Source organism: Lissotriton helveticus, chromosome 1_1 (genome assembly GCF_964261635.1).
Source record: "Lissotriton helveticus chromosome 1_1, aLisHel1.1, whole genome shotgun sequence".
NCBI classification, from domain to species: Eukaryota; Metazoa; Chordata; class Amphibia; order Caudata; family Salamandridae; genus Lissotriton; species Lissotriton helveticus.
Window position 1 is genome coordinate 354715222 of NC_136057.1, and position 23897 is coordinate 354739118.

At 43.5% G+C, this 23897-nt stretch overlaps 1 protein-coding gene across 27 annotated transcripts in view; it reads left to right on the plus strand.

Moving 5' to 3' along the window:
* The window catches only part of MICAL3 (microtubule associated monooxygenase, calponin and LIM domain containing 3), a 2019125-nt gene that overhangs the window by 438314 nt on the left and 1556914 nt on the right, over window positions 1–23897 (plus strand). For all 27 annotated transcript variants that reach the window (XR_013606836.1, XM_078673602.1, XM_078673604.1 and 24 more), the window contains one exon: window positions 2419–2626. Coding sequence is in view for 26 of the 27 variants with exons in the window: in XM_078673602.1 (XP_078529728.1) it covers window positions 2419–2626 (208 nt within the window). In the remaining variant the exon portion in view is untranslated. The remainder of the gene's footprint in view (window positions 1–2418; window positions 2627–23897) is intronic.

Sequence of the window (23897 nt, forward strand, 5' to 3'; positions counted from 1 at the left end):
ACTGTTTTACTGTCTGCAGACCCACATAGAACTTAACTAACCATGTCTGTGATCATTGTCTGAGAACTGGTTCTGGCTTTCACAGTACCCAGCTCGGTTTCTCTAGTGGTTTTCAGTAACAAAGTAGCCCCCCCCGCCCCCACTTCCCCTTTCCCTCCACTGACATACAAGCATTAGTGGGCTTCAACTTGAGGAAAAAAACAAGAACAATGTCGGGGTGGGAGTAGGCCATTCATCTAAAGCGCAGCATGCCACCATTGCTACAAAAATAAATACACATTTTTTTGGCCTACAATTTATAGACTTTTGTTGCAGTTGGTGTTGCAATATTTAGCAATGCCAATCAAACTTAATTAACCCGAGACCTATTGCATTGTAAATGCTTGTTTAAAGAGGTACCATGACGCTACCCTTCAAAGATGAAAGGATTATTCCAGTCCAATAGCAATCATAAAAAAGCTGGCCAAGAAAGATTCCCCAACCTACTTTTTAAAACGAAGAGCAATGGGAATCTCATCGGGCTCCATTGCTCTCAATGGTTTAAACAAAACACAAAAACAATATCGGCTTGAACTGGAGCACCATGCACTACAAACATTTCTTCATCTTTACTGAACACAACAGGATCAGCTTCCCCAGAATTACAAAAATAAAAATTAGAAATATAACTCGCCCAAATATTTTCGGGCATGTGCTGCCACCCTAGAATCACAGTATTCAGCCACCAAACGCCAATATTTTCTTGAGTCCCTAAAGTTCGCGCTCTCGCTTAAATACCCACAGCATCACTTCTTTACTCCTACCCTCTTGCATTTTTAATCTTAAAGCAGTAGATTTCATACTGTCTTAGACAGGAAAGCAGCAGATTATCAGGAAATGTATTTCCTTTTTCAACACTTTCCGCTTCGGATTACATTTTTTCAGCTGTCTAGGACCTTCATTGTTGGAACCCAAAAAACGAAAACCACCCATGTGAGATTCACAGAAGGATATATTGTCACCCCATAAAGACTCATTAGATCTAACTCATACATTTTGAATTTTTATACTTAAGGACGAGATATCACTAGCTGCCCAAAAGGTACACCCATTCGACTTATTAAAACCTACATCTCCGTTTAATTGGTTCACAGGTGCTAATTACTGAAGGTTAAAGACAACTGCCATACCCACTATCCAAGTCAGTTGGAAACTCCCTAAATTCCAAACAAGCGCCAATCATTTAATAGGATAGTATCACATAGTCATGTAAGCTCTGCCAGGAGGTTGAATGGAAGGTATTGGGAGCGCACTACCCAGCTGGGGAATGCCCAAGATGACCAATTCATACTTCCTAAGGGTTTCCAGTAAGAGAAAGGCACGCTTATCTGTTCTAATATTTTCCAGTAAAGAAATCTCCGGAATAGATAACAATTCTGCCTCTTCAACATTTGTCAATGTTGAAAAACAAATGGAAACCTTTGCATTTAAATCACCCAGGGGTCAATCTTCAGCCATACTAATGTCATAGACAAAAGTAAAAAATAGACTCTCCAGATGGTCATAATATTTACCTGTAGGAATATATTTGCTAAAAGAGAGGAGGATTGACAATCTCTCACATCTTGAAAGACCAATTTCAAGCGAGACAAACTTGGTGGATGAACAAAAACGCCCTGATTCCAATTTACAATGTTAAGTAGAGTCACTACCCTCCCCAAGTACAGCCCCTTTCAGAATGTCTTGCATTGCAAGAGATTACAAAATAGTCAGCAAATGTAAACCCCGGGCCGGTCCAGGGTTCATGTAAACATAAAATAAATGGGTTAAGAGACTTCAACAAATTCAATTTTGCTTCATGATGACCCAACCCAGCCATGTTCCAAGACAGGAGTAGCCTGCAAGAGCTATTTCACCGGATCACAATTCTTTAGCGTGCAACGGCTGCTATTCAGGACTCCCTTCACCCTACTCCACTTAAGGAGATCATCCTTCAACTCAACAGATTGTGGGTTAACAACAGGACCCCAATATTTTGTTGTGCTGGGGGCTCTGAGTGCTCCGCAACGCAGTACTTGGGTTTGGACGAAAGCCAGGATCAATTTCGATATTTTCCTCTACAAAACTTTGTATCCACTTGGTAGATAATTGTTAGACTGGTTGTGTTTCTAAAATCATGAAATTGAGATTTGTTTTAATTGAAGAACGTGGTAAGACATGATTGGCAGGTTACAGTGCATTTTTCAGTATGTTGAACACTTTCCATTTGTCTATGATGCAGTGATCTCGTCTCATTGTAATGTTCCTCATTTCCTTTGAATGTATTTACCATTCCAACACTGAATAATTATTCTTGATAAATGACTGCTTTCTAACCATGATCTTGTGATGTAAACGAAAGGTTGATTGTGCTTTTTACATCCAGTGCTTCTTTTACAGTGTCTTATCATAGGTGCTGGACCTTGTGGTCTACGTACTGCTATTGACCTGTCCCTGCTTGGTGCAAAAGTGGTGGTGGTAGAGAAAAGAGATGCCTTCTCAAGAAACAATGTGCTGCATTTGTGGCCCTTCACGATAAACGACTTAAGAGGCCTCGGTGCTAAAAAGTTTTATGGAAAGTTCTGTGCTGGAGCCATTGACCATATCAGTGAGTGAAATATCAAATAATCTGTCTAATTGATTGTCTCCTCATGCCTGAAAAAAGCTTTTATAAGGGACAACACTTGTGTCCATAGCATTGGCAATTGTCAAGAAATGATTACAAGTAAAGGTGGGTAAGGTTTATAACAGACGCAGTTATCATTTCTAAAACTGTTTTTCCTAGAAGCAATTAACACAAGTCTCTAGAATAGTGGTGAATGCTTTTATTTGAACTGGCAACTTGTTGCAAGAAATCCATCAGTCTTCTCAATTGTGTTTACCACTGTTTGGAATGCCTACATCTACAAATGCTATTAACTGTTGTTTTAGCTATGTTCTAGTGTTTTTGGCTTTTTGTTACACACACTTTTAATTGTATAGTTTCTTGGCATGACCCTCTGTGTGCCTTGAGAGATGTAGATGGAAGAATGATTTGCGCAGGCTAAAAGATGTGCAGAATAAATTCCAGTAGAGGAAGAAATCGTAAAAAAGGTTAGAATGCCAACAGCTTGACTTAAGAGGGAGATTTTAAGTACAAGTATGCCTTGTATTGTGGAAAAGCTGCTACTACTTATTTACGTTGTATCTTAATCCACTCATGCAGGACATCTGCAGGCTGCAGCATGTTCTCTTGCTTCCTAATGGACAGATTATTCCTTGTGCAGATCATATTCCTGGAAGTGGCCAAGGGAATGAAGGGTGGTTTTCAGAGACCTTCCTGCCCCACCCCTTCTCAACGTATACAAATAAACTGATAAATGTAGTTTGGGCATTGAATACATGTTGAGACACTCTCTTGTGCCACAGATGGTAGTGGCATTCAGCCAGTGGTCGCCATCCTTAACATGCCTAGCCCAGGTGCTTTTCTCACATGTCTTAGGTCATACTGAATCGTATGCCAGGCTAGGCTGAAGAAGGACGTTATGATAACTGATCCAGGCATGATTCCCTGGTTAAGCAAGAGTCTGTGTAACTGGAGTGAAGCTCTTCCTGCCTTACAGCAGGAGACACATTTAGTAGTTGGCCTTGTTTGAAGAGCAGAACACTATTTTCCACAAGGCCCACGTTGCTCTCTGTCTTTTGATTTCCATTGTTCTTCTCTCTTTTGCTGTTGGAGAACTATCTTTCCATGCAGTATACAGTACAATCATTAAGGGGTTTTATTACCATTGTAGCATAAAGACAGGCAGCTGCAAACCTAGTCACTCACTGAGAGGCATGGTTTTGCTTTGTTATAATGGAATTAAAACCTGTAATGAATGGACTAAGGTACATTCCTTTCGCAGTATGGATGAGAGGTTTTGATAATTTGTGATCAAGTTTGTTTTCTGAGCTTTGAGTTTTTGTTGGATGCTGTCGGACACTTTCTCATGCATGCACATCCCCTCCACCACCAAAATCATCCAACTGCGATGGACATATGCACCAACTAACTCTCCACCCAAATCCAGCAGACATTCACACCGATGAATTCAAGCATACACAAACACTCCTCACCCAACCCACCATTAACTGAATTGCCTGATGCATTGTTTCTAACTGAGACCTGGCTCCACGAAAGCTCTGGACCTGACATTGCCATAGCCGTTCCAAACAATTATGCTATGGTACACCAGGACAGGGTTTCCGGGAAGGGTGGGGGGATTGCTATTATTTTTAAAAACCATCTACCAGTGTAAACTGGAGTCGTTCCCCCTTCCTGGAAGTGAGGCCGCACTCTTCAAATTGAAGATTGGCCCTCAACTAACGCTGTCCGGACTTTTAATATATCGTCCTCCGGGTAACGCTGGCCCTTGGATATCATCGTTGGCTGACACTATATCTCCCGTGTTACTTAAAACGGCTAATTTCACCATTCTTGGTGATTTAAATATCCATCTTGAAGATGCGGAAGGTACTCTTAGTCAGTCGTTATTGTCTGACCTTGAAGTTTTTAATCTTTTACTTCGTAACTCTGGGGCTACCCACTCGGCCGGTCATCTGTTAGATCCAATCATTTCTAATTTGCCTTATGATTGCTCCCAAAGGGCCCACCCATTAGAATGGTCTGACCATTTTGCGGTACACTTTGTTACCTTCCTCCTCACCCAACTCTAAGCCCTGTGTTTGTAAGAGCAAGTCTTCCTATCGATGGGACAAGCTCTATATGGTGACTTTCAATCATCATCTTACTGAATCTATTCAGACTCTGGAAAGCTCTGGTTCAGAATCTAATGCTGCAGTTTCCCAGTGGTTAATGGATGCTGTAATTGCATCCTCTCCTCCTTTATCTAATAACCATAGATCCCTTCATCCTCCTGCACCTTGGTTCTCTGAAGATTTAAAATTACAACGAGCCAAGTGCAAGGCATTGGAAAGGAAATGGAGACTTTCCTATTCTACCTCTAGTAAGGTGATTTATAAAGTTGCATTAAAAAGCTACCATGTTAACTGTAAATTGGCCAAGGCCACTTTTACCGCATCCACGATTACCCAGGCACAGAATTGTCCACGGACTCTTTTTGCTGTGGTGAAGAAGCTAACGGGAGCAGATACAGTACCTTCTGCTCCGGCATTGGATAAATCACAGTGTGATGCCATCGCAGATTTTTTTTATTTCTAAGGTGGAGCGTATTCATGAAATTTTGAATACTTCCCCGCCATTTGCTGACTCCCAACCGGTGGCTACTTTTAGCAGTCCTCTACCTCCCCCTTCAATGTACATTCACGATTGGCCTTTGTTTGATGACATCACCTTCCTCTCGTGTCTGAACAGTATCAGGTCAGGCTCTCCTAGGGACCCTGTTCCTATGAAAATTTTAAAACTGTTGGACCTTGAACCACGAAGAGTCCTAATGAGACTCCTAAATTCATCTCTTACAGAGTCTCTGGTGGCGCAAGAGTGGAAGCATGCCATGGTAGTTCCCCTGCTGAAAAAGACCGGTGCGGGAACCTCTAATTTAGCCAATTTCAGGCCTATATCCCTGCTGCCTGCATGCTCCAAAATCTTGGAACGACATGTGAACACTCAGCTTAATTCATTTGTCGAGAACGTGGGATATCTTCATCCGTCCCAATCCGGGTTTCGCACACATTACTCCACTGAGTCCGCTCTCCTCGGGGTGACGGAGAGGCTTCGGCACGGTATCGATCGCGGGGAGACCTTTGCACTCATCCTTTTGGATTTGAGTGCAGCGTTCGATACCGTGTCTCATTCCATCCTTCTTGATGCTCTCCGCTCCCTTGGTGTCGCTGGATCTGCGCTGGCCTGGATTACCTCCTTTTTAGGTGAGCGTACATTTCAGGTGTTCTCGACAGAAGCTGAATCTGCTGTTTATTCATCGGCATACGGCGTCCCTCAGGGGTCGATTCTCAGCCCTCTGCTGTTTATTATCTATATCAGACCCCTTGCTACTATCGTGGAGGACGCCGGTTTGACAATCTATTCGTACGCCGATGACACGCAGATTGTGTTCTCTCTTTCCAGCAGTGAGGGCCATGGGATCTCGGCCTTGAAATTTGGCCTGTCACGCGTTGCTGCTTGGATGCACGACCATCTGCTCAAGCTCAACGGTGACAAGACCGAGGTTGTCATCCTGGGCAAGAATAAAGACCTGTGGGGCCCTCGACATTGGCCCAGTGATATGGGCCCTCTGCCGAAGCCAGCCCCCGTTGCCCGCAGCCTAGGTTTTCTCATAGATGATAGGCTCTCTATGAGACAGCAGGTAACTAAGGTCGCTGCAATCTGTTTTTCCACCTTAAGATGGTTGTAGAAGATCCTGTGGATGCTACCCTGCTCTACTCTGAGAACTGTCGTCCAGGCTCTTGTGATTTCTCGTATTGATTATGGGAATGTGCTCTATCTTGGGGCTAATAAGGCCACTTTAAATAAGCTTCAAGTGGTGCAAAACTCGGCAGCCCGTTTATTGTGTAATATACCTCGGAGATCTTCCGCAGTTCAGGCTCTACGTGATCTTCACTGGCTTAGAGTCCCGAACCGTGTAAAATTTAAAACCTTATGCCTCCTTTTTAAATCAGGCAGGGTTCTGCCCCCAAATATCTGCAGAACCTGGTTCAAGACTATAAGCCTGGTCGGACTTTAAGATCTTCCACTAGTGGCGATTTCCTTGTTCCCAGAATCAGACTGGCCAAAATGGGCGGGCGCTCTTTTTCCTATCTTGGCCCAAAGATGTGGAATGTCCTCCCGTCGGCTCTGAAAGTTGAGACCGATCTCCTTTCATTCCCTAAAAAACTGAAGACCCTTTTGTTTAATTAAATTCCCTGCACAGCCAGCCCTGTTTCGGGCCTTCTGCTTGTTTCTTTCTTTTATCTATCTCTGGCGCCGGGAAACCCATTGAGGGTAGCTGTGCGCAATACAAGTTTAAATAAATAAATAAATAAAATAATGATATTTAGACCGAGTGCTCAGGAGGTGCCCCAACTTGGTTAGTGGATCCCAGACCTTTTAAACACAGATGATTTCCTCTATTGTGTTTCCTGTTTAAACACTTAGCATGAAGACAAGGTCTTCAACTACTTCCTGAAATGTGAGCAGTGTGCTTGAATTTTGAATGGACTGCCTTGGTTTTTATTGTTCTTTGGTAATGTTTTTTCCATTTTATTCTATGTAAGATGATCATGGCTTAATCTTAGTACATGTGGTGGGTTGCATATTTGAAACCCGATTTCTGAGAGATGTAGCGCCTAACTTCTGGAACTTTTGTGCCTGCTGCTTTCATAATGGCTTTGATTATTGTACAACGGGAGCGTTCTTAGTCAAAAAGGAGTAACAGAACAAGCTTCTGTGGAGGTCCACAGTATACAGACGTTTTTACTGCATGCATCAGCACGTTTAATGTGATGACAATACTGGAAGACAGAGTCCTACAGTCAAGCTATCTTCGGTAACTTGATTAAATATTTGGCTGATTTCAAAGCTAGACAGAAGTCTTTTATGGAATGTGTTCCCAGTCTTTTACCTAAGATGGCCTCTGCTGCTGGAGCATGGCAAGCATAGGGAAAAACAGAATTTGGGCTGATGGATGAATAGCAGAGCACTGAGATGTAGAGTGCCTCATTAGAGCAAACCGGTGATTAGTGAAATTGTAAGCCCTCAAGGAACTGTATGGTTGGGACGCTGAAAGATGTGAACACAGCAGTCGCATCAGGGCTTCCTTCCCTTGTATTCTGTTCCATACAATGGCCTAACAAAAATGTAGAAAAGGTATAGGAAGTAGAGTTGTGCAACCAAACAGCCTTGTGCTACAAGACATTTGAGGAGAGAATATGCCTTGCAGACCGAGTCGGTGAGCGAAGGTGAATAAAAGGTAACTGCAAATGTGTCTTTGCATCACTTGTGACCTGGGAAAGAGCACCACGAGACATGGGGTGGGGCTGAGCATCTGGAAGTTCTAGCCATTCTCTCACTACCTCTTCTGATATGGGGATGAGAGTATGACTTACAGTGCTGGGTCTGGTGGCTTAGTGGATTAATGAGTCTATTGTAGGGGCCTGTGTTTGACCATCAGAAATAGATCTCCAATTAACAATTTCATACTGTATCAATATAGCTTAGCAGATTTTTTTTAATTGTGTAGATAGCAGAGGTATCTAAAATAAGCATAAGAGAGCAATAAAGAAATTCTCACACCAGCACACCGGCAAGCCTATGCAAGGCCCATCCTACCATTCTTAGAGTATTATCGTAATTTCCTTCTCTCTTTGTGGAATCTATTATACTGCGCCCTCAGGCTTGTTCAAAAAGAACTTTCTTTCTTATTCATTTCATGATTATTAGGTTATTTCCACTCACATGTGAGACAGAAGACATAATAATAAGTGCTGCCAATTAGTATCACAAGAGGTCTGGAATGAACAACTTCTCTACCACCCTCTCCATCAGTTATAAGATATTTGGTCTTCAGTTCGTATTGATTTTGACAGTAGACTCTGTTAAAAAAATTTATTGTTTTTTGTGTGAAATAAAATGGGAAAGAAAACCAAGATAGATAGTTTCTCCAGTATTAGGGGTGTCTTTCATAGATTCACATGCTTGAATATTCCCCGTTGTCGAAGTGGGAGTCCCATGGTAAATAAAATAGCAATAATGCCAAATATATGTATATATATGAAAACATAGTACATAATAAAAGAAGAGGAAATACAACTGAAAACCTCCAAAATGATTCCTACATAGGAATGCATGGAAAGAGAAAAAACTACTTGTAACATATTAGTGTCATTATGTTAGTCCAATTCGCAGCCAATCAGGCGCCAGCACCCTCTAGAACCTTCTCCTCAGAAACTCAAGCCCTCAGATTTTCTACCGCACGTCGTGTGAAGGGTGTCTCCCTGAGCTCTGCTCAGTTTTTCAACTCAAATCTTCTAGTTCCAGTCTTTTCTCAACATGTCAAGTAAGAAGTCTTTATTCAGACCTTGCTCTTCTTGTGGGAAGCTGCGCCTTTTTGAGAAGGACCCCCACCAGAAGTGTATTTATTGTTTATACCCTGATCATGAGGCTCCGTCGACGAAGAGTTCCTCAAAATCATCCTCGTCGGTGGCCAAATCAGAACCGTCGACGATACCGTCGACGGCGCCGTCTAAGGTGGCACCGGCTTCCTTTGCCTCATTGCTGTTAGTGCCTTTGAAGACTTCAGGATCCTCTGCTGATTCCTCCCATCGTCGCAATAAGGCTCTGTGCCAACAGATCTCTGCTCCGGAGCCGCAACCACCTTCTCCAATGTTTGCCACTACATCCGAGCACGAAACTGAGTCTGAAAATGAAGGTGACACGTTTGGGGCAGCCCATAGCCCCTCTGACTTGATTATCAAATGTCAGGAGACGGACACTGACGAAGATAGCGGAGACCAAGAGTCTCAACCTGAGGAACATTACTGGAAATCCTGCGTCTTCTATCCAGCGAGGATTTCATGACCACCATAGACCTTAGGTCCTGCCCCTTCGGGCTGCGATCAGCTCCTCATGTGTTCACGAAAGTACTGGCTCCTGTGGTGGCTCACCTGCGTCTCCAAGACGTTCAAATCTTTCCATATTTGGACGATTGCCTCCAAGTCTCAATCCCACCATCATCTATGTCAGGACACTTGTCTTTGCCAGCAGATGTTTCAATCCCTGGGGTTGACCATCAACGTCAAAGTCACAGTTTGCGCCTCTGCAAACAAACTTCTTGGGAGCGATCCTAGACACAAAACTTTCAAAGGCGTTCGTCTCGCACGAGCGGCGACAGAAGATCCTTCGTCTGGTCTCCCTCATTCGCAAAAAACAGTCAGTTTCTGTTCGGACGTTAAAGTCATTTTTGGGGATGGCATCATCTTGTATCGCACTGATCCCAAATTGCAGATTGCGCACCGTCCCATCCAGGAGGAACTGGACTTACAGTGGTGTCAAGTCTCCGGGTCCTTCAACGACTTAGTGGCTGTCACGGCCCGCATGAGAAAAAGCTTGCTTTGGTGGGCGCAGCCAACCAATTTGGAGACGGGAACGTCGTTCCTCGTTCACGCACCAGATCTCACGCTCACGACGGACGCCTCTCTGGAGGGGTGGGGCGCTTTTCTCCAAGGCCTATCCATCAAAGGCAAGTGGACTCCGCCCCAACGCACGTTGCATATCAACACGCTAGAGTTAATGGCGATCTTCCTAGCGCTCAAGTCATTCCTACCTGTAGTTCACGGGGAGTCAGTGCTTATCCAAACGGACAAACACCACCAGCATGCACTATGTGAACAAACAGGGAGGAACCAAGTCTCCACATCTGTCTCGCTTGGTTCGGTCGATCTGGGATTGGGCTCTCCGTCATCAGATCACCTTGACAGCTGTCCATCTGCCTGGCGTGTCCAACCTCCTGGCGGACTCTCTGAGCAGGTCCACTTCCTCAACACACAAATGGGAACTGCACCAGCCGACTCTAGACTTTGTGTTTCACCGATGGGGTCGCCCAGCTCTAGACCTCTTTGCAACACCAGAGAATCGAAAATGCCCGTCTTACGCAAGTTGGCATCCCCACCCCGGGTCGTGCGGGAATGCCCTTTTGATCGATTGGTGCGATCTATTCGCTTACGCTTTTCCGACGATTCCGCTAGTACCGCGGGTGCTGTGGAAGATGCGGGACGGCCCTCCCACATCATATTGATCGCACCTCGTTGGCCCAGACAGGCATGGTTTTCGGAACTGCTTCTGCTGTCCCAGTGCGAGCCCATACCTCTGCGACCCCGTCCAGACCTCCTAACGATGGACAGGGGCCAAGTGTTCCATCCAGACCCCTCCACGCTACAATTGTCGGCATGGAACCTGAGCACCTTGAATTCGCTGACTTGAACATATCTCAGGAATGCAGAGACATCCTTGCTCAGGCTAGGGCTCAGTCTACCATCAAAACTTACAAACTCAAGTGGAAGAGATTCTGTCATTGGTGCGTGGCAGCGAATGTCCATCCCATCCATTCCTCTCCGGAGCAGCTTCTTCCGTTCTTCTTAAGCCTCGCTCAGTCAGGACTTTCTCATGCTACCTTGAGAGTTTTCCTAGCTGCAATCTCTCGTTTTCGACACGATGGCTCTTCCTCCCTCTGTTCATCCAGAATCATACGTCAATTCTTCAAAGGGCTCTTCCGCAAGTTCCCACCTGTTCGGCGCCCTCCTCCACCTTGGCACCTTAATGTTGTCCTATCTCAACTTATGAAGTCCCCATTTGAGCCTATCCATAAGGCGGATATCAAATTCCTCACCTGGAAAGTTGTGCTGCTTTTGGCTTTGACTTCATCTCGTCGCGTGAGCGACCTTCACGCTTTTACTGTCAAGTCGTCTTATCTGCAGTTGAAACCTAACGGAGTGGCGCTTCGCACCAACCCCTCGTTCTACCTAAAGTGCCTACGGATTTTCATCTGAATGAGCCTGTGTTCCTATGAACTTTCTTTCCGGACCCAAGCTCTCCGGCGGAGCAGCACTTGCATTCTTTGGACATCAAACGATGCCTTAAATTCTACATTGCCAGAACTGCCTCTTTCCGCAAGTCCGATCAACTGATCATTGCTTACGGATGACTGCGTAAAGGGCATCCAGTTTCCAAACCAACAATTGCCCGTTGGCTTTCTTCAGCCATTACCTTCTGCCATCTACAAGCTGGCAAACCATTGCAGTCTTCAGTGAGGGCTCATTCTACGAGGGCGATGTCTTCATCCACCGCCTTGTTTGCTGGTGTGCCTCTTCATCAGATTTGCCGTGCAGCGACATGGTCCAGCAGGCACACCTTCACTAAGCATTACTGCTTGGATGCCATCAATGAAGCAGATACCGCAGTGGGACAGGCAGTGCTCCGTCATCTTTTCCAATAAGGTGAGCCTCTGTTCCCCCCTCCTTGCTGTTTTTGCTGTGATTGCTAATGATGTTTTACATGACTGTATTATTATTACGGTCTTGGTTTTCCATATGTGCCTAGCAATCTCAGCTCTCGGAGGTTACTGCTTTCTATTCTATTCAAGCATGTGAATCCATGAAAGACACCCCTAATACTGGAGAAGAACAATTGTTACTTACCTGTAAACAGGTGGTTCTCCAGTATTGGTGTCTTTCATAGATTCACATGCGACCCACCCTCCTCCCCTCAGGGGCTCTCTTCTCCTCATGCACTCGTGGTCACTTTGGTGCTACGAAAATCTGAGGGCTTGAGTTTCTGAGGAGAAGGTTCTAGAGGGTGCTGGCGCCTGATTGGCTGCAAATTGGACTAACATAATGACACTAATGTGTACAAGTAGTTTTTTCTCTTTCCATGCATTCCTATGTAGGAATCATTTTGGAGGTTTTCAGTTGTATTTCCTCTTCTTTTATTATGTACTATGTTTTCATATATATATACATATATTTAGCATTATTGCTATTTTATTTACCGTGGGACTCCCACTTCGACGACGGTGAATATTCAAGCATGTGAATCTATGAAAGACACCAATACTGGAGAACCACCTGTTTACAGGTAAGTAACAATGTTTCTTCACCCACCTTTAGACCTGCATGTTCTATGCTCAATTGCCTCACCGCATGTAGATTCTGTCATGATATTAGCATACCCACTGATGTATCATGCGGTACTTCTGACACCAGCTTGCCTCTAGTTTAATATCCCATTCAGACATTTTACCAATACAGGAAATAGTTGTGATTTAATCGAGTTCATCTATAATCCAGTGCAAGCTCTAAAGATCAGTCTCAATATCCAGTTTAATATTGTGTAGAGTCTTACATAGCTTGCCATACACAAATAATGAATCAATAGGGCAGGAAACGTAGTCTTTCATCAAAATACTTCTCCTACACCTGGCACGCTAGTGGCTCAATTACCAAGGCAAACTGAATTGGGTATAAGCACCCCTGACTTCTACTGGGAGTAGACTTGATGATATGTAGTACATTTTCATTGTCCATATTCATCAGTAATACCTGCTATGAACCGAATCCCATTCTTCATAATAATTCAAACATAAAAAGCTATTTAATTCAATAGAATACCTTCTCGTCTAGCAGGCGTGCAGTTGCCTGAAACATTGGTATTCCTCTAGAAGTTGTATATTGTGCTACTATCAGGAAATACAGGAAGACCCGTTATAAAGTTTGGGATTAGGTATGTGCCAGGGTGTTATGAATTATTTTTAGATGTTTTACCAAGGCTGATTAAACATACGATTTTTTTTAAATGCACATAGTTTACTTGATTTACCCTGTTTTAACAGTAGCATAACCAAGGTCACCCAAATTATCTGAATAAGAATAATTTATGCAATGGGGTTGAGTGATGGTCACCTTTCACTTTGTTCAAAGCACTTTTATATGCAATAGTCTATATATCTTTCAGCCAGAGTCCAAGTACACAGTCCAGTATTCTTCGTTGAGGTTTTCATATGCAAGTGGTTCACTTAAAGGCATCTTGTTTTTAAGTCCCGGCCCCTTGATATACACCTCTATTAAAAATTGTGACCAGAGATTATAATTTTTGATTTGTGTTTTAGTATTAGTAGAGAAGTAATTTGGCTTGGGTAGACATTGCTAATCTCGGCTGAATTTTTCTGGCTGACATTTAAAAAAAAGGGTGGATGTGTTGCAGTGATGTCGTATTTCCGGATCTCAAGAACAAAAAGATGGGTTGAGGGTCCAACGGAATATTTAACGACCTCTGCACAATTACATCCCCCTTATCAAGAATTATATTACAAAACAAATAACTGTGGGTCTCAAAAACAGAAAGGTGTCTATGTGTATATTGATGACTCTGTGTGTGCCTTAAACTAAAGGCAAACAACCGGATATTTACACTGTGTGAAAGATATCCATCAGTTACTTTTCCTGTGCCACCCAATTCATCATCTGGACCACTTTCACACAGTGTAAATATCCGGTTGTTTGCCTTTAGTTTAAGGCACACACAGAGTCATCAATATACACATAGACACCTTTCTCTTTTTGAGACCCACAGTTATTTGTCATATTTCCGGAACCATGACACTATATACTTCATCTTGGTGTCAAAACATAGGTTTTGTGGGTCAAGTAGTCTTATAGAGACAGAAAATAACTCCTCAGAGCAACCCTTCGAGTATTTTCCGAAATGGTGGCTCCATAATTATGTATTTTAGCCATTCTATTGGTAATTTATTTGAATATTGTTTTTGTTTCAGTTTTTCAGTTGATTCAAATTTGTAAACATGAGTGAAGCAGGTTGAAGCAGAGGATCTTTGCCTCCTGACAGTTTTGATAGCTACAAAATCTGAGGACTCCTTCAACAATGAACAATGAGTTGTATGTCAAACTATTCCAAACGAAAATTTAACATCAATTGCGGCTGGACAGATGAGTTCATGATGCTGTAGAAATACGCAAGATGAAGTTCACAAGACTTATGGGGTTCTCAGCTCATTTGACTGCTAAAGTTCTTGCTGCCAAAATAAGATCAAAGGAAGCCGTAAAATCAGCAGGAACCATTTTAAGAAACGTCCTTAAAGATTTAGATTTTGGACTTAATCACAAATTTTGTGATGACACATAGCTCTGCAAATCATGGAAGTCAACAATGCCTGATGTCTTACATTTTTTTAGATCATTGTTTAATATCAGCAAAGCGAAACTGTTACAAACTAAAGTTGATGTTGAAGATATAAGTTAAGAAGTGGAAGACAATCCAAAGGGTTTATGCTGTGTAAATGTACTGTCTTTTCCAAATCATGTTTTATGAATTGTATCAAGGCAAAAAGAAAACTCCGCTGCACATGACTGCCCATGCAGTCTATGGCCATTGGAAAAGTAGAGCGCTAATCACTTCAATTAATAGGATTGGTTATCAACCAGTTTTGACATTTCTAAGCAGGAACTTGTTAGCAGTTCATGCTGTAAAATCTTGTGAATCCGACAGCACACCACTTCCAAGTGACTTAACCAGGAAAGGGTTTAAAATTGGTGCTCTTGATAATTTTGATTTTGAAGACCACTATTCTTTGTCTGAATATCCAGCACACATGATACTGCCATGATGCTTTTTCAAGACTGTACCAATGAAATAGCTGCTGGAAAACAAGCTGTGTCAGCTGTAGGCAGAAGCAAAGTTGCAAATATATAACCCAAGTCCTTGCCAACGTGTCCAAAATCACCAAGTCATCAACATGTCCCAGTCTACCAGAAAGCATTAACATAGCTTAGGACCTAGATCTTCTTCTACCTTATGCTGTGTTCTACAAAGCTGATTTAACTGAATTTATCATATAGGTAATTCAGCGGACTGAAGGGTGAAGAAAAGCCAGTTCCTCTGTGGGCTAGAATTCATGCTCTGATCTTCCATAATACCGTCCCACTGAAGGTTGTTTTTTTACCAGTAATACTATCCCCAGACACAAGCTATGTAACACACCTTGGTGGTCACTCATACAGGAACTACTAACCACTCCCTGTCCTCTTTTCCTCCAATTCCCTCCAAGTCCTGTTTACTAAGAGAAAATCTGGGTTCCCAGATGACCCTGTTTAACCCGACTTCTTTAAAAAATTCAAAGACTGTATGTTACCCGGATGCTTGGAACTTACTAACCTATCCTTCTCTTCGGCAGTTACCCCGGAATCATGGAAACATGCCAGTCATTTCCTTGCTGAAAAAACTTTCGCTACATGCCACCAGGGCAGAGAATTTCCGCCCGATTTCCCTACTCTCATTTTTAGCTAAAATAACAGAATATCACGTCCGCACTATCCTGACTCATTACTTTAAATCTCATTCTATATTGGGCCCTTCCCAAAATGGGTTCAGTCCTAGTCATAGTATTGAGTCAGCGATGTTGACGGTCACTGAACAATTATGAGCCTCCCTGGATGAGAGCAGAACCCCAGCACTGATTCTACTCAACCTAAGTGCAACTTTCGATACGGTCTCCCATAATATCCTGTTGCACCAGCTGTGGGAGATCGGTATCGTTGGCAAACCCCTCTCCTGGTTTTCTTCCTTTCTGTCCGACAGGACCTTTCAAGTCATTGATCCCCCATTGTACTCCCGTACACATCCTTTACGCTGTGGCGTCCCACAGGGTTCAGCATTAAGCCCTTCCTTGTTCAAGGTCTACATTTGGCCATTTGCTCAGCTAGCTAAAGCTCAAAATATCTCCTTGGTGCCGTATGCCGATGACACGCTGTTGGTGCTTACCTTTACCAATGATGCTAGCCAAGATCCTGCAAAATTACTGTAGGACCTGATCGCCATCTCTGATTGGATGGCGGCCAACTGTCTCCAATTGAATTCCGCTAAATCTGAGATCCTTCTCCTTGAAAGAGATCCCCATCTCTGGGGTAGCAACTGGTGGCCTCCCATGCTTGGCCCACCCCCCTGCAGAAAACTGTTGTCAAGAACTTGAGCATCTGGGTGGATAGCGCCCTCTCCTTTGACGCTCATGCCAAGTCAGTGGCAGATACTTGCTTCGGCCTGCCCCGGGGCCTAAAATTCATTCTAGGACTTTTTGACTTTCGCACCTGTCAGATGATTGTCCAGGACACTGTCTTGGCTAGGCTGGACTACTGTACATGTTCCTTGGCTCCAATAAGTCTGTGACAGAATGCCGCCGCACGTAATCTGTTTGCTCTCCCTAGGTATTGTTCGGTCTCTGGTCTCCTTCGCTGTGTAAATTGGCTGCCCATTGAGCAGAGAATTCACTTTGAAGCCCTTTGCTCCACTCATAAGATTCTCTGACATATGTCCAGCGATTCGGAGCAATCTGTGTCTTCCCTATGCCCCCATGCATGCTCTATGCTCTGCTGATCTCCACCTGCCTCTGGTTTCCCAGGTCCGCAGAGCTGGAGCGCGCTCATTGCGGGCGATTGCACGGCCCTCTGAACTCCCTGCCCCTCTCCACCAGAAGCATTTCTAACCACTTGGCCTTCAGAAGGGCGGTGAAGATTTGGCTCTTCACTGATTGTTCGTCTCCTCCACTCGCTTATTCTTCCTAGCTGTCTTAGCTCTGGGACAGTCCATTGCTGGGACAGCCATGCGTTTTACCAATATTTTAACATAGCACAAACAAATTCTAAAATGTGTGTGCTCTGCCTATCCTGGCAATTTTCTGCAATTAAGTTGTTTTCCGTGTTGTAGCTTACAGAACAGTCCATTAGAATTCGAAGATCTTTATCCAATGATGGGCGTTTCCACAAGACAAAAGTTGGATTGCGGTGTTCAGGAAGGTATCTTAGTGGATGTGGCATAGACAGTGCGCTTAATGAGGCTTAAATCTTTGGAAGCAAAACTGTCAAGTCAGTGTTGAGCGGAACTTATTTGTTCGTTGCAAAGCATTCTCATCATATCTGAGGCATAGCACCATTGTGTTTGTCTTTCTTGTTCCAGAATGCATTTAAATGAGGTTTTACATATCATATCACAGAAGTGAACAAGGCACAGGGTGCACTTCATTAAAAAAACCTAATGCAAAACCAGCTAATGTTCAATACACTCAGGTCTAAATCAGAAAACCTGAAAATCAAGTTCGTAGAAAATCACAACTTTACAAGTACTGGGGAAATGTTTTATACTTGATAGCTCTGGTGAGAAATTTGGTAGATGCTGATCGGGAAGGTGATTGGGAGCTGCACTTGAAGACTGTGGTTCCTGGTATTTGGAAAAAGTGAAAAAGCTACAGGTGGAATACCAACACCACTACAGAAAATTCATCCAAAGACATTTTTTGGTGAAAGACAGAAGGGAAGGTTCAATGCTGTAGCTCCAGATATGAAACTGGAACCAATGACCCAGAAATCACAGAAAAGCTCCAAGGGAATTGTTGGTCAGACACGTAAAAGTGAATATGTTGCGCAATTGAAGCTAGTTTCCCATGAAGTCTTTTCTATTTGCAATGATTTCAGGGAGATTACAAATGGTCCATCGTGAAACTGTTACTCACCATGAACTTGTGGAATATCAGTCAGTAAAACAGCATTTATAAAGTGCGACACTGTCACCCCTAGGGTAATATGGGCACTGTGTCTCCGTCAAAGAGCCAGATCTTGAGTCTGTTTCTGAAGTTAGCCAGTGAGAGGGCTGTGTGAAGCTGGAAGGGAAGGTTGTTCCAGGTCTTTGCAGCAATATAACGGAAGGAGCGGTTACCTCTGCGACGAATACGGGGTGTGTGTGTGTGTGTGTGCACGATGGTGAGTGAAGAGGAGCGCAGGTGTCTAGCAGGTTGGTTGAAGTTCGGTTGATGGTTGAGGTAGGCAGGTTCTAGGTCATAAAGGGCTTTGTGTTTCATGCGTGAGGATCTTGAACTGGCATTTCTTCTGGATGGGGAGCCAGTAGTGGTCTTTCAGGTGGGGGTGATGTTGGTTCATTTGAGGAGGTCCAGGATGAGTCTGGCTGCCGTGTTCTGTATGGTCTGGAGTATTTTGAGGAGCTGAATGAAGATGCCAGAGTAGAGGACGTTGCCTTAGTCAAGGCGGCCGGTGATGAGGGCCTGTGTGATGGTCTTTCTGATGTTGGTTTTGATCCATCTCAATATTCTGCAGAGCGTGTTAAATGTGTGGAAGGAGGAGGAGGCGATTGCGTCGAATTGTCACTTTATGGGCAGTTGGCTGTCGAGGATGATGCAGAGGTTGCGAGCATGGTTGGTCAGTGGGGGTCTGAGTTCTGGTTGCACCAGTTGTGGTCCCCTGCGAGGTGTTCTTCCCAAAAATCAGTACTTCAGTTTTGTTTGAGTGGAGTTTTAGGCAGTTGTCTCTCATCCATTTGGCTACGTTGGTCATGGGGTTGCAGAAGTTGGTTTTGGTGTTAGAGGGGTCTTTGGTGAGCGAGAGGATTAGTTGTGTTTTCTGCATAGGAGATTATGTTGTTATGGGGGATTTGTAATGTCTGCATGAGGAGGTCATGTAGATGTTGAACAGGGTGGGATTTAAGGATGCTCCTTGTGGTACTCCGGGTATGATTTCTTTGGGTGTAGAGGTGAAGGGAAGCAGTCTGATGCTCTGTTTGCATCCTGTAAGGTAGGAGGCGATCCACTTGAGGTTGTCTTGCTGTATGCCTATGTTGTAGAGTCTGTTGATGAGGGTGTTGTGGGTGACTGTGCAAATGCCGCTGAGTGGTCGAGGAGGATCAGGGCCACAGTTTGTCAGCAGTCGGAGTGTTCTGATGTTTTCTCTGGTGGAAATCAGTGTTGTCTCAGTGCTGTGGTTGGCATTCCTGATTGAGAAAGGTTCAGTAGGTGGAAAGAGGGGGGAACTTTTGATTAACATGTTGGCAGTATCCTTCTTTTCATGCAGCAGCAAGGAAACCCCTTTGAAAGAACAGCGACTACACAACTTTGTAACCGAACAATATGTGGATAATGATATAAAGACTCGTCTACTAGATGTCCTGAAACATGGATCGAAACTATACAAAGAACTGAAGCAGGAGAGATTTGTATTAAAAGAGAAAAAGCTGTTTGACATAATCACTAAAGCTAAATTCCACCCTTTAATTGACATAGTAAGAGTTTTCTAGAAACAGCCACTACAAACCAGGTTAAAGAAAACAACTTTCGCAAACACACATTGTTTGATGGAGATGCTGCAACCAAGCCAGTGAAGCAGAAACTCATACAAGAGCTTGAAAAAATCCTTTCACCTGAAGAATTTCAATTCGAAAAGGTGTCCTCATTGAAAACTGTTGTTGTTGTGTACTATGTCACATTTGCAAATGGTCAAGATTTCCTGCATGCAAAACTTTGGAGAGGTCTTTCAAATTTTTCTACGTATTATCAGTCAGTGTGCACCTTGCAAGAACTGCACATTGTCTTTGACAGTTATCTTGAACTGTCAAAAGAAGATGAGAGAATCGGATGAATGTCTACAAGTGGAACAATTGACCTTGCCTGCATCAAATATTCGACACCTATACCTGTACAATTTGATATTTCTGGTCATCAACATCGAACAGGATGAACTTGGCGATGTTAACTTGCCAAAACATTGCTGATATTTCAGTGAACATTGAATTTCCAATTCTTTCAAATGGAGTGATTGTCAATGAGGGGTTGGTGTCTGCAGAGATGTATTCAAAAGGTACAGGCCATATAGTTCAAGAACTTAACAGCAAATTGGAGGAAGATGACCTTTGTGTTGTGCCAGATGTTTAGTAAGCTTTTCGAAACCGTTTCAAACCAGTCATTATACTGTCAAATGGCAGATGTTTATTGTGCTACTTATATTTGTTGCATTGTTCATAAGTCAAGGATTGTCAGTTATGGATATGTTATGGAACAGGCAAGAAGAGACACTTAATCCCGCTTCATATTATGTACAAGAAACTTCGCTTAGAGATGCCTAGTGTTCTCATCTAGACACATTCTTACGAGTGATGGCTGTATGAGCAAAATTGGAACAAAGCTTGTAGCTTTATCTGCTGAACCTGTGAAGTTTCTAAAAAGGTTATCTGAGACAGAAGAATAATGTGACTTTAAAGCTGTAGAAACATACCTTGTGCATGTGTGGAAAACGGGTTCTGACTGTCACACCTTTGACGAGCTTCGGTACAGTGAGTTCAAGAGATCAGTCCAGCTAAGTGACCTTCCACCGATGTCATATTGTGTGCGTGGACACATTAAGAGTGTTCTACTTGATCAGAACATGTGTAAATGTTTTGGATCATGCATTATGTAGAGAAAGATCATTGTGAATTAGGTTGGGAACATGTTGATGGTTGGGGTGCTAAAACCTAGGAAATTTTTCTTGACCCTCTACCCACCGAACTTGCACAGACATGTACTTGCAAAACCTGTGCTCCAGAAAGATGTTCCTGTCGATATGCTCTTCTCCAATGTTCAACATTCTTCAAATGTACCACCAGCGATTGCTGAAAGAGCGAACTATAAAAAAAAATCTAAAACAGCAGTGATGTATTTCTTTTTCCTGTTCAGATCATGAACATTGTTCGGTGAATACTTAAAAGGAATTAAAACCATTATTATTTTTATAATTTCTATGTTTCTTCTTCTAGTATAACCGCCATTTAGGAAAATGGCAGAAGGGTTACTCTTAGGAATTTTCTATCTCTATATGACTACTTGACCCCCAAAACCTATATGTTTATTTATTTATTTATTTATTCAGAGTTTTATATAGCGCAAACAAGATCTTTACAGATATCAGAGCGCTTCACAGAAACAGGGGGTGACGATAGCATGAAGGTGACGCGACATAATATTGGTTGCAAATATAAACTTCAGTAGCATGATCGGATAGCAATCAAGTTCTAAATAGAATGACAGTAAACAATCAGATAGGCTAAAATAAAAGACGATACTGAGTCTTACATACAACTACGATAAAAATCAGGAGAACTTATACTATAAGTATCTATAAGTTACAGGGAGCAAGGGGAAGGGGCCTCGATATACAGTAGGCTAACATGAATAGTCTAATAATAGATATTTAGTGAGTAGCATAAAAGGATCGACTGACCATCATGTTATTGTGGCAAACAAGAGGAATAAACAAATCTAGATCATGCAAATATGACATTATTTGACATTAGACAAACGTGAAACCAGTAATACCCAAGCGGCACGAAAGTCACTGAGGAACAGGCATTAAAGTTCAGGTGAACTTAGCCATGAGGATGGCTTTCACCTCTTTCTTAAAGAAGGCCGAGGAGGTGATAAGCCTGGTTTCGGGAGGGAGAGCGTTCCAGATCCTCGGCGCCATTCCTGAGAAGGAGCGTTTGTACGTTTTTTCCTTCCGGAATCTGCGAGGTTTCAAGAGTAGATTTTTTGAACTTCTATTGGATCTCGACCCTCCTGATATAGTTAGCTTTTGAGTGAGGTAGTTAGGTGCATTGTGGTGTACAGCCGCGTGTGTCATCACAGCAATTTTCAGTTGTATTCTGGCTTCGAAGGGCAGCCATTTCAGAGATTTCAAGTCAGGGGTTATATGAGAGTGTTTTCTTGAGCCCGTAATGAGTCTCGCGGCAGCGTTCAAAGAGGCTCTTAGGGGTGCAGTTGTTGCTAAAGGGAGACCACTGAGGGTCACAATTCCATAGTCTATGCGGGGGATGACGAGGGCTTGTACTGCATTTTGGAAGTCTTTGGCTGGGAGGAAGGGTTTCAACTTTCTCAATGTGTTGATTTGGAAATTAGCTCCTTTCGTTGCTTTGCTAATGTGCTGTTGCATGTTGAGCTTTGCGTCAAGTGTGATACCTAAGGATTTCGCGGAGTCCACGATTGTGGGCCGGACATTGAGTGCTGTTAAGTGGTTGAGCCAAAGTTGGGTGGTGGTAGATTTCGCAGGGGGTGCTTTCAAAAGGAACTCAGTTTTCAGAGCATTTAGTTTGAGGTGGTTGTCGGCCAACCACGATTGGGTCTTTGTGAGAGTGTAGTTCAGGAGTTTGATATCATCCGGGGATTGTACCTTTAGGTAGAGTTGAGTGTCATCGGCATACATATGAAAGTGTACATTGGATGCTTGGAGCAAGGAGGCAAGTGGTTCCATGATTAGGTTGAACAGTGTGGGTGAAAGGGAGGATCCCTGTGGAACGCCTAAGTCGACTGGCACAGGCGAGGACAACACATTGTTGATCTTGAACTTCTGAGTCCGGTTATGTAGGAAGGAAGTGAACCATTTGAGAACAGTCCCGGATAAACCCATTCTAGTGTTTAGCAGCTCAAGGAGGTTCTCATGTTTGAACGTGTCGAAAGCTGAGGAAAGGTCTAGGAGGATGAGGAGGCATGAATCATTGCGATCAAGGATTTGGTGGGCGTCATCAATTATGTGAGACATGGCCGTTTCCGTGCTGTGTTTCGCTCGGAAGCCTGATTGATGGGGGTTGAGGAGATCAAACTTATCAATGTGTTTTGTTAGTTGAAGCTGTACACATTTTTCCAGCAGTTTGGCCAAGGTGGGGATGTTTGTGATGGGACGGTAATTGTTTAGGTCAGACGGGTCAGCTGTGGGTTTCTTGAGTATGGGCGTGACTTGCCCCACCTTAAGTGAGTCAGGGATGAGACCTTGTTGAAGGGAGCTGTTAATGATTTTAGTCCAGAGTGGGAGGAGCATGGTGGTGAAGTCTTTTACCGCGTTAGCAGGCAGGGGGTCTGTGAGGTGATTAGAGGGCTTCAGGGTTCCGAGCAGTTTGAGTATTGCATCTTCTGAGTAGATGTCAAAGGAAGCCCACGATGCGCTATTTTTTGGCTGAGCGTTAGACATTCTGATGTGCACAGGGTGTTGGCTTACATCATTGAGGAGATCATTTCTTATGTTGTCGGTCTTTAGCTTGAAGAAGGCGGAAAAGTCTTCACTGTGTGGGATATCGCTTGTTGGATTGATTGATTGTAGGGGTTGCGGCTTTGTTTGACTTTTGACTAGATTGAAAATTTTCTTGGTCGGTTTTTCGCTTGGTCAAGCTGGAGTCGAAAGAAGTCGGATTTCGCACGCTTGATTTTCCTAAAGTAGGCATTTCTCTTGTTCTTAAGCTTTTTGCGATGTAGTGATGAGGGATCAGTTCTCCAAGTGTGCTCTGCCGATCGCATAGCTCGCCTGTCTTCGTTGAGTCTGCCGTCATACCAGGGGTTCGAACTCTTGGTGGAAACTCTCTTTAGTTGCAGTGGGGCGGCTTCGTTGATTATAGAGGTCATGGAGTCGAGGTAGAGGTCTGTCAATGTTTGAACATCAGAGACGCCAGCAGGGGGAAGGAGGAGCCTGTAGATGTGGGGAGGTAGGGAGTTAGGGTTGAGATTCTTCATGTCCCTTTTCCAGATCTTGCATTTGGTGGGTTGAGCCAGGGAGGGTTTGATTTTTTCATTGATAAAGAA